At 43.5% G+C, this 12,099-nt stretch overlaps 1 protein-coding gene across 1 annotated transcript; it reads left to right on the forward strand.

The window, feature by feature from the left end:
- Positions 1-264: 264 nt before the first annotated feature.
- On the forward strand, positions 265-11,311 carry cep76 (centrosomal protein 76). The gene is made up of 13 exons (XM_056602950.1): positions 265-652; positions 879-1,034; positions 1,254-1,350; positions 1,459-1,683; positions 1,809-1,994; positions 2,482-2,579; positions 2,946-3,074; positions 3,438-3,626; positions 5,381-5,547; positions 5,927-6,086; positions 6,335-6,508; positions 6,912-7,129; positions 8,178-11,311. Exons 1-13 carry the CDS (start codon positions 590-592, stop codon positions 8,314-8,316), a joined length of 2,001 nt encoding a protein of 666 aa, XP_056458925.1. The 5' UTR covers positions 265-589; the 3' UTR covers positions 8,317-11,311.
- The last annotated feature ends 788 nt before the right edge of the window (positions 11,312-12,099 follow it).

Consider the following 12,099-nt stretch of genomic DNA (forward strand, 5'->3'; position numbering starts at 1 on the left):
GGCTCCCTTGGTCCAGTCATATACACGTACACACACACACGCAAGCATTAACACAATTATAATTAAGTATCTTTTAATAAGTAGCCTATGTCCCATATATTGTTCGTCGTCATCAATCGGACGTAATATTCGTAATAATTAATATATAATAAACGAAACGGTGTCGCATGGACTACAGTGCAGTCGGGCGAAAACTACAAAGAGGGGACCTCTTTTGATTGGTCGCAGTTCGGTGACGACTTTCGGACCGTTTAGATATCCTGCGGACAAAAGGGTAGATTGTTTTGGGAATTTAAACGAAATTCAGATTATAAGCATATCATTCCGTTGAAAATTACATATTGTGGTATGACACTAAAATGAGCTGTCTGTTATATGGTTGATTTAAGAAGTTGAATAAATAACAACAGGCATTGGACAAGGGCACATTCCCGCTTGCTTTTCCGCCACAGTTTAAACGGAACTTCCCAGGACTTGGCCATGTAAAACTAAAGGAAAATACAGCCTGGATAGATTGTCCCCTATATGATTTCTTAAGCTACGCCGTATGTTACTGCTCATTTGTTATAGTTAGAGACTTTTAGTCACAATGTCTCTTCCTCCAGAGAAAGCTAGCGAACTGAAGAAAACCATTCACGATCATCTGATAAAGGTGAACAAGCAAATTAGACGTTATTAGTTTTTTTTGTATCATGTATTGTAAAGTCCGACTTCTACCCAGAGTCCCGATACTGTATTGCAAGAGCTAGTAGTCATCTCAAGACGCATTGTCGTGTAGTTTACTGTCTAAGTTGTCAATAAGTAGTCAAATGTATAAGTTGTGCTTAAAAAACAAATCAATAACCATGGTATAAACATGCTTGGGGCATGTCGATCAGATGGATGTCCATGGGAAGATTCGAGAGGTGCTGTCCGAGACTCTGAAGGATGGTCTGGGCTATGGACCGCATACTTTCTCCGAGGGGGATTTCCTACAGGCTCTACAGCGCAGGGGGATCATAGATGATGTCATGAGAGACCTGCAGTTCAGCCAGGTGACCCAACAATAGGACCCTTTGTTTGTTATGTACTAGAGTACCTTACCCGAATACATGTAGGCTATTTGAGTTGAGGATTAAATAATTATTAAGTAAAATACGTGTTGTCAAATACGTTTAATGCATTCATTGAGAAAGTATTTTATAAAACAGAATTTCACCAAAGATGAAATGTTTGCCCACTTACTCTATACTAACTATTCTTTGATTCTGTAGAGTATACAGCAAGACACGGAGAGAAGCAGAGAGAAAGATTTCCCCAATAAGTCTGCTCCTCATGTTGCTGAAAAAAACCGGCTGCCGTTGAATAGAAGTGAGACAATTCACACCAACTCGACCACAGTAGGCATCTCTCGAGTTATTTCTCGACCTGAATAATAAGTTAATTTGTTCCTTTTCTTCTTCTTCACTCCCCTTTCAGTGGACATTGACGTGGCCCGTCGATACCTTCATCTCCAGGTACTTGGTGGCAAGGCCTTTCTGGATCACCTGCAGGAACCAGAACCACTGCCCGGCCAGGTGTGTTCCACCTTTAGGCTCTACCTGCACTTCCGTAATCAGAGGTTCCAGTCGAAGCCGGTTCCCTGTGCCTGCGAACCTGACCTGCAAGAGGGTTTCCTGTTGGAGGTCCACAGAGACGGAATCGGTGCGTTACTTCTGTTGGATTTCTGTTGGTTCTCATTGAGATGTAAATAATTATTGAGGTCCACAATGTGTGGCAATTTAGCCAATCCACAATGTGTTTTTCCGTTTTCATATTATATATTTTAGGGGAAGGTAGCAGAATGGCAGATTGCACCACTATGCTGTCCATTTGTGACCCAGTACATTTGGTTCTGATAAAGATGGACACCTCCAATGAAACCACTCTGGTCTCCTCCTACTTCCTGGATTGGAGGAGTGTACTCAGTGCTCCCAGTGGGAGGACCTGCTTCAGTGTGGAGCTACTGGGAGTGGGTGAGCGGGTGAACTGGAATGTATACTTAATAAGCTGAATGGTGCCAAAAATGTTTTATTGTAATCATCGATCATGAGAAGGAAATCTATTCCTACACTGCAGCGGGGCCATTAGCTGCCATCCTGGCTGGGGTTTGCTTAAAGACTGTCCAGCTAGTAAGACTAACCGACCCCAGCAGATCAAGTGGTATAGTTTATTGCTAAATTCATTATAAATTCAATAAACCAATGATAATAGATTAACAATAAAATGTCAAGGCAAACATATTCACCCACATGTATATATGCATAAGAAATGGAAGGGAAATGCCAGAGCCCAGCAGGACTGCTTTGGTTTCTGAGCCTGGTTCCACACATGGCCTCCAGCTCATTGTCAAGTTTCTGTAGAAGAACAGGTTTAAGAGAAGCATATATCATCAGCAGGATTTTTGTTGCTCTTAGGGACAGGCCAACAACTTTGCATGTATGTCTGTGTATGTGAGAGCAGGAAGTGAGAGTAAAGTACCAGCCGGTGTTCTGACCATCAGTCTTGAGCTCTACCCTCCAGTTGTGGAGACTCTCAATGTGGACATCATCACCACACAGGTCAGCAAGAGCCCAATCACCTGTCAATCTAAGTTGTTTGTTCTCCTAATCTTTCTCTATTGTCATACGTAATGAAACGTTTACATCTCTCATGCATCACTCAAGATAGGTCTCAGCTAAGCTATTGACCTACTTAAAACCTGGTGTAAATATTTTTTGGTTGTAATCAGTAGATGTTTTGTTTTTGTTTTTCACAACTTACTTGGGACATATACGTTTCGAGAGTTAAAAGTGAGGTGGAGTGTTGCTGTTTACGTTGTTTTACCCCTTATTTATAGCCCCTGTCATGACTATCTGACTTGTAACAGCATATCTCCAGTCTGTACTGTACAACTGTCCCCCTGATGGTAACCGCCTCTTGTCCAGCAATCGCTGGAGCGCCAGAGGTCTGCGGAGAAGGAGAGGCTTTTCCTGGTCTATGCCAAGCAGTGGTGGAGGGAGTTTCTAGAGATCCGCCCTTCACACCAGTCCAAACTGGTCAAGATCTTCGCACAGGTGTGTGCGTGTGTTGTGAACTCTAGCAGTATTTGCATTTGCGTATTCCGAAACACATCTCTGAGGCCCTTCCCTCTGATGCTCTTACTGGTCTGTTTGTTTAAGGTTGAGGCTTTTGGATTTAATTTCCTCTTTCTAGCATTTATTTTCTGCCACCAATGAGGGGAGGTGATTTCAAAGCTGCAATGCAGGTTTTCACTGTCCTTAAAGTCACCTCTCATCCCAGTGTGTGTGTGTGTGTGTGTGTGTGTGTGTGTGTGTGTGTGTGTGTGTGTGTGTGTGTGTGTGTGTGTGTGTGTGTGTGTGTGTGTGTGTGTGTGTGTGTGTGTGTGTGTGTGTGTGTGTGTGTGTGTGTGTCTTTAGGACGAGAACGGTGTCAACCGGCCGGTGTGCTCCTATGTGCGCGTGTTGCGGGCGGGCCGGCTGCTGGAGAGCCCCCGCCAGGCGGCGCGCTTCGTCAGTCTTCTGGCAGACGAGAAGGCCCCCCTGGTGGGCGGGGGGGCGAAGCAGGAGCAGTGGTGCTCACTGCTGGCCTTCGTGTGTAGAGGCAAGGTAGGAGAGACCTGAACAAACACACCGTCCGACTGATCTCTCTGCACGCCTTGGTTTGCAAATAGCCCTTGTGTAGAAGGCATTTAGGGAATTGTGGGCAAAGCTGAGTTAGTGTAAAGTGTGAAAATGCACACAAATATGGACATTTACATTATGACGTGAGAGAGACCCCCCAGCTAATGATAGATTAAGATACATTTAATAGTTTTGTGTGGAAGGAAACAAAGCACACCAGGCACTAACTGATTCCATTCAACAACAGCCCAGTCCTGATTATCAAAACCGGAATTCTCGACAATCTCTTGCAATCAAAACCGTGACTTTAGTGTAAACAAACATGGTTGACGATGGTCAGGAAGATCTAGCTTAGCTTTTGCAATGTTTTTTTCTGAAAATGGAGAGGGCCCGATCGTTAAAAAAAATAAAAACTTTTAACATACCCCACACACCACACGATAATCTGTAGAACCATCAAGAAAAATCAGAATTTGCTGACCAGAGTCGGAAGGGGGAAATCGGGCACAATATCGGGCGAATCATCCTGTAGTGGGTACTCAGCATTACCTGGATATGAATGGCTGTTTGTGTGGGAGGGATCTAGTCCGGGAAAGGGAAAAGGTTTTCCACTGCATAGCCTGCCCCGCATTACTTTAACCTCAGTCGTGTTACTTTGAATCAAAGTGAGCAGATTATATATATATATATATATATATATATATATATATATATATATATATATATATATATATATATATATATATATTAATAATAATAATACATTTAATTTAGAGGCGCCTTTCAAGACACCCAAGGTCACCTAAAGATATATATATATAATTATTTTTATTTTGACCTTATGATCAGACATCTTTCATTTGCATTGTGTGAGGACTTATTGCTTTCCCTGGCTACTAAATATGGAAATATCGAATATAGTTGGACCACTGTATGAATTACATTCAGCAAAAGTCTTACCCCAATACAGTAATGCAGTTCCGTGTTGTGGGCCAGATTTAGACCAGATCTAGAACACCACAGAACTGTGCTGAGCTGCACTGCTGATGCATACAGAAACGCTGTGACCCAGCTGTGATCTCTGAGCTTCATTCCAGGGAAAATTAATTTAGCCATGTCACTCCCCTCCCCCCTCTCTCCATATTAGCCCTTTCTGGGAAGCATCTATCATTCCTTCTTCCGTGTAATCCTGGCTGGCCAGCATCACACACACAGACGCGCACATGCGCGCGCACACTCAGTCTTTGTGCCTCCACTCCAATCTCTCTCTCACATGCACTCACACAAACAATACAACAACACACACACACACACACACACATTAAATGAGGGGTTTTATTATTACAAGTGGTTGCCAACCTATCCTCATCAGTCTGTCTCACGCATGTGATCAAGGCTTACAGGACAGGGAGGACTGCTTTTGTATGGGTGATGTTTATTTAGACATGTACACAAGGATGACACGGTGACTCAGGGTCAGTCACACTGAAGAAGTGGATCCTGAGAGATGGGATTTCTCCCTCTTAGCTGTGTGACTTATGCAAAAAAATATCCTTTGGTAATACATAGGTTTATTAAATTGCACTTGATTCTGAAAACAAGTGTATTTTTTGTTAAATCTATAATGTATGTGCGGATGTGTATACATAATGTATGTATACACACACAGTTGTACAACCTTGTCACCTCCAGTGCAGAAGGAAAGTCCCCTGGTGACGTATGTTGCGTGTTCCCTCCAGGGGGACTGTGAGGACCATGCCACCCTGCTGTGCAGCCTGCTGCTGGGCTTCGGTCTGGATGCGTACGTGTGTGTGGGCACCAGGGCCAAGGGAGGCCCCCACACCTGGGTCCTGACCCGCGGGACTGACGGAAGCATCACCTTCTGGGAGAGCCTCACCGCGCACAGGTGAGACACACACACACACACACACACACACACACACACACACACACACACACACACACACACACACACACACACACACACACACACACACACACACACACACACACACACACACACACACATTGCCATGGCAGACAGTTGAGCTCTCTTTCATTGTTACGCTGTCAATTTTTTTTGATTTATTTTTACTTGATATAATCTGTGTTGAAATTGTTAATAATTATACTTGAAGAAAATTGTTTTTGTTTTGAGTTTTTGAGGAGTTTTTTCCTCTGCTCTGTCTCCATCTCTTTTCATCCTTCCATCTACTCCTGTGCGTGTGTGCTTGTGCGTGTGTGCAACGGAGGGTCTCAACCGACTTGTCTCCTTTGCGCGTCAGATACCTGCACCAGGCTATCGACCCAGACGCCCCGCCCCTGGCCCCCCAGCCAAAGCCCTCGTCCCCCTATCGCACGGTGGGCTGCGTCTTCAACCACCAGAGCTTCCTGGCAAACTGCCAGCCCACGGACGCCGTGCCGCTCTGCGTCTTTGACCTTCAGGTGTGATGACGATGTGTTCCCAACGTACCCAACGTCCTTGACCCCACCGAAGTCCATACAACTGCATGGATGTGGATAACTTTTAAATGGCTGTTATTCAGCCATTTATTAGTTATTCAGTTTGAAAAGACAAGTTATGACATGCTTGTGATATCAAAAGTATGAATAATACTCCCTCAATGCCTACGTGTGTGGCTGAGTGTTTAAATGTGATGTTGTAAGCTCACTCTATGGCTCCATGGTGACAGAACCCATCGCGGTGGAAGGCGATGAGCGAGGAGGCCCTGAGGTCGGTGTGTGCTCCGGGTTCCACCACCTCCCTGCCTCCCATCCCCCCCCTCTGCGCCTCCTCCCTGGAGCCCGCCGCCGCTAGCAACCAGCTGGAGCTGGAGATGCGCTTCCTGGTGGCGGAGCACCGCAAGGTGAAGTCCTGTTACCTGAACTTAATGTGGTGCATCTTTCAGGAGATGATGGACCTTCTTCCGCCACTGATCTATTGATTCGCTGTTTAAGAAAATGGAACAGTTTAAAATAAGTGCTAGGCATAAGTGCTATGCAGGAAAATAACGGGGAGGGGAAATGGGCATCTACCTTAGCAATTATATTTATTGGTCAATTTAGATCCTTACCGTTGTGAGTGCCTGATTACTGAAACAAAGACTAGGACGAAAGAATATAGGGAACGAAAATGGGATGCAATAAATCAACTTCTTTATCGCCTTAGTTCGGGATGTAACGATAAGTAGGTTAGTCCCATTTAGCGGCACCTGATTGGTTTAAACCGAGTGTAATGTGACGTTGGGGGGTGTCACGTGATCCGCCCAGGACCTGGAGGTGGCCACGGTGTGGGACGACCACCTCTCCTACCTGCTGTCCTCGGCGCTGGCCGCCTACGAGACGGAGCGCTGCACCGGCGTCTCCTGCGGCAACGAGGAGTTCCAGGACGCGGTGAGGCGGGCGGTGCCCGACGGACACACCTTCAAGGGCTTCCCCATCCACTTCCTGCACCGCAACGCACGCCGCGCCTTCGCCACCTGCCTCAGGTGAGCGGGAGGGGCCACTCGGCTCTGGAGAAGTAGGAAATGGTTTCCTCACAGGCGCCATAGGGACGATGTGGCTGTGGTCAAGAGGGAGAGCAGTAAAGAGCGGGTACACAGCCTAAAGGCGGCACGACCCTGCTCTACTCCCTCCCTCCCTGAGTTCCTCTGCTTCTTTCGAACACATTGACAGGCTTTGTGATTGACAGGCAGCATCAATTCATGCTTGGGCAGGAACGAGCCGAGAGCAGTCTAAAATCTAAAGAGGCGGGCACAGTCAACTAGAAATAGATATTCTCACAGAGCATTTCCCTCACCAATACATTTCTAATAAACTAAACTTGAGTCATAGCTCTCAAATCTTGCGTACAGAACCTTTTAATGTACTTGTCTGACAGGGTAATGGAAAGGACACGTGAATTGCTGACTTTGCTAAAACAACGTTGATGTTGTAACGTCAGTTTGCCGCCACAGTAGAGACGTTGTAGTGTGAATCAAGCTGACAGAGAAGTAATTTAAAACCGAAGCAGAAGTGTTGACAGAGTGATGCAACTGTTCCGAGAAAGGTCAGGTATTTGCTCATGATGTCACCATTCGCACATTCTTCTGAGCATCTTGCAACACTATTTTAACCTGTGTGGAATGCAGTTTTACTTCTTTATGGGATTCTATTTTTTTGTTGGATTGGATGTAGTCTGCTTTTATCAACTTATATTTTGTCTATCGTACTCTTAAAGTAGACTAATGTAGCTCATTTTTTGTCCTTTCTAATTACTTCTTCAGCATTGTACTTTTAGATTTATCTATTAAAATGTACAATGTCATGATTGCGCGTGTGTCATGTGTAAAAGAGCACCGCCTATTGGTGAACGCTGAGACTTCAGTAAGCTCATTTCACTCCAATATATATATTTTTTATAGGTCTACAGGTTCTTTGTTTGAAGTGTGCATTTTTTCGAATAACACATTTTACATTTTGAATAATATTATCCCTTGCATCATCACATTACGCTCAACGCTAAGGTTTCGACCCGTTGTGTTTTCATTCACACAGGTCCCAGTTCTGTGAGGAGATAGTGAGTTGCCGTGGCGACCATGTGAGGCTTGCGGTGCGCGTGCGCGTGTATGCCTACCCTGAGAACGCCTGCGCGGTCTGGATCATGTTCGCTTGTAAATACCGCTCCGTACTCTAAGCAATGTGGACTGCGGAATTCCCTCCCTCTGATCTGCAGAAACACTGTCTGCATCTAAAGAGAATGTTTTTAGGTTATATTTATATATTTATATTTTTTTAAATAAATAGATCATTGCAAAACGGATGAACTGCAGTTTGACTCGTGCTTTCAGATATGCTATCCTAAAGATCACGCATCGTTGCAGTTTCCAAAATGAAAACCCCTTCTGTTTCTGTCATGCTTTCTGCTTTTCTTCCTTAATGATGTTGCTCTGGTCCACTCCACCGATTCTGGTGTACATTGGCCTTAAATGTTTTCAGTAATTGCACACTGCTTCTACTGGTTCATTTTACCGCTACTGTGTGGATTCATAGTTTAGTGCTTTATGACCTGAGATAACAGACAAAAAATCTGCTCCAACGATGTCGTTAGAAAAAAACTATTTATACCACCAGGTGTGAGTGTGATTAGCCGTTACAAGCTGTTTTGAAAATCTGCGTCTTCTGACATCACTAGTGGGCGTGTCCACCTAGATGTGTGCCGGATAGATCAGTCTACCAGCCGGCTTGTAACTGCTAATCACACTCCCACCTGGTGGTATAATATGTCCCCCTTAAATAAAGGGGCATCGGACGGCAAGTGCACAGGTGCTAAGCACTCATTGGCTGTGCCCTTTCAGGTGACAATTGCATCCAGGAGTTGATGGAACAAATGCAGATGTTGGGAAAGGGTGAGTCTTAAGTATTCATTAACCCAGAATTACAAATATAGATTTCTAATGTGGTAAATGCTGATGCTTCTTGAAAATTGTTTAATTTTTGATCACTGATCTACTTTTCTGAACGAATCACCAGCTTCTCACTCGCAGCCAATCAGAATGTTTTTTCTTATTAGCTCTAAATTAAGTTATCACGTGACAGAAACCTATTAAGGCTCAACGTGGAGTGTTTGTGAGCTTGATTTGTATTTTTCGGGGTCTGATAAAACTCTTATGATTATGATGCAACGCTGTTGCATCTTTTTTTTTTTTTGCCTTAAACTGAAATCCGGGCAAACTTTGCCACCAACGTGGGGAGCTTCAACACCTCACTGAGAAACTGGTGGAAGTAGTTTGGATTGGCTTGGGATGCTGACCTCAGATGAGCTGTATTGTGGATTTGTGCAACGCTCACTTTAAACTCCACTCGAAGACAGGCGCATGTTATCGCTATCCCTGTTCTTTTCCCTCCTACTTTACAACGTGATGAAATTAGTTCGATGTTGGATGTTCGACAGATCATATATACATTTTTGGGTTCATCTGCGGTTCCTGCCGTGTTTTCAGTCAGTCTTGGCAGACAACCAAGGGACACCCACTTGCTCCTGACCGCTTGCTTATCACATATGCACCGTCAATAAACTACTGCATTAATTTCCTTTGAGCAAAAATTGCTTTTTGCTCATGGTATGGCACCAATGCACCCCAAACCTATGCAGTACTATTCTAGTAGGTGGTAACGAATCCCATGGCATCGGATTGTAAATAATATTGTGTCTAATTTGTACCAAAATGTAGAGGTCAAGTATGATAATTTTTCTTCTTGTCCAACAGCACTTTGACGTCTTGTATAATGCTGTGTGTCCTACACTACATCAATTGTTTGTTTGGTTTACAATTGCCACAGTATTAAATGAACCTACTGTGCAATGCAGAATTAATTTACTTCCGAGGTCCTTTCGTACTACCCACTGTCAAGCGGGGATCTGAGTGTACCACACTACTTCTTAATGACTAGTTTGGTTCACAAACATCCCAAGTGTCTTCTTGCCAAGACAGCCTTCTGGCACAGTTGTAGGTCTCTTAAAGTCCAACCATGAGGACTCAATGGGACTCTTTCTGCAGACCAGGGCCTTGTGCAGACACTTGCGTTTCTGCCCTCCAGGACTCCACAAAGATTCACTTGACCTACCATGGCTACAGGACACTTTATTCGCAGAGAGCCCCCTCAACAGACGCGTTTGCCTGAAGATCCAAAATCTCTAGGGTTAAAGTCTTGAATACCAGAACAAGTGAGGTAAAGTTCTACCCAGACTGAAAGGATTTGTCCTCGTTTCTAAATGCATTCATTGCTACCCCGCTGGATCTGTGGACGTCTTTTCGAGATGGAAGACTGCTAGTTACACGACTGACTGGGTTTATTTGCATGTCTTAACTGGTTGTTTTGGGCCTGGTTGACTTTTAGCATGCTAGATTTGCATGGATGCTGATTGTACACGTATGCACACTACTCGTAACACTCTGCTACTTCTTATCTAGTCTTAACCAATTTCAACTTTCAACACACTTGAAGCCGCTGCTTAGTGCTGCTTGCAGTTTTGATGGCTAATTTATTATTTGCATTTGTTTCATTCTGTGCAATGCTGTAGTGACTGTCTTCACTGTCGGCTTGCAGATATTTGGTTGTGCTACTGTTGATTTGCATTAAGTTTCATATAGTTGTCCCAACCCAACTTTGTTGTGGGCTTTCCATTGGTGGCTGAATATTTGCTTGTTTTTTCAGAATTGGGTTGGCCACCCTAAACATATTCACTGGTTCCTTAAAACAAAGTAACATCTTTTAAGAATTTCAACACTTTGATAATTAACATTTTGCCTATTTCAAGTCCATAGGAAGATACCTCCAACATCGGAATAAAAGGCTGTAAAGTAAAGTTGACCAATTTCTAAGATTAACTGGGCAATTGATAGACTAAAATGTAATCACAATTTTACTGATTTGTCATAGGGTTTTTCCTGGCTGTAGCTGTACTTTTGTAGCAGAGAAGTCTCATGCTGGAAGAGTTATTACTTTAGAAAAAATCGAAATGCTTGAATATGAACAGTCGATCACGAATCAAACGAGTAGTTTGTGTTTCATAACAGGCAGTTTTATTCAAGTGGTTGAATAAATGGTCCTTATTGGATAAACTATTAGAGATTGAGACACTGGTTTCACTAGTCGCATGTGGTGGAGTGGTACGGTCAATAAATAATGAAGAAGGGTAAGAATATGAAATGCATTTTCTTTTATTGTTGGCTTAATTTAATTTTGGTTAGAATGACTCCTCCTTTTGATACTTCCTGACACAATTTGACACAATCAGCTCGTACAGTTTCAGTTGTGGTTTACATATGGGTTGAAGCTGTGATCTCAGCACCATCACCATGAAGTAAATAAAGTAATCACCCAAATTACTAAATGTAATGACCTGAGTTTTACACCAGATGGTGATGTCGCTGCATTCTGTGGATCACTTCATTGACTGATGGGCAGCTGCAAAGACTTTAACTTGAAATGGTCAGAACAATTTTCAAACCACTGCCATAGACATATATTTTTATTTGTTAGCAGTTTGTGTTTCAGTTATCAAGGGTTTTTGAAATCCTCCAGCACAAAACTTTTACTGTGTGAAGCTAACTTGCATGGAACTGGTGATCTGCTACCTACCATCCTGAGGATGAACCTCAACTCCCACTCTCAACATAATGAGAGAGACTTAAGGGCCATAGCTGGCAACAAACCTACCATTACGTGTCTAAACTTGACCATCTAACACCCAAACTTAACTGTCGCATCTACTCTACTAAATTAACATCTGTAGGCCTAACCTAAACTCTCGATTTCTTAGATTTGACATTACTTACTTGACTTACTTAACCCAATACCTACGTAACCCTCCTTAACCAACTAATGCTTAAACTTGCTCTTTCAAACTCTGTACTTATCCATCTTAAACTTATACCAAACCAAATTGCCTCAAACTAGCTTACCAAATGTGTTC

This window comes from Gadus chalcogrammus, chromosome 11 (genome assembly GCF_026213295.1).
Source record: "Gadus chalcogrammus isolate NIFS_2021 chromosome 11, NIFS_Gcha_1.0, whole genome shotgun sequence".
In the NCBI taxonomy this organism is placed as follows: domain Eukaryota; kingdom Metazoa; phylum Chordata; class Actinopteri; order Gadiformes; family Gadidae; genus Gadus; species Gadus chalcogrammus.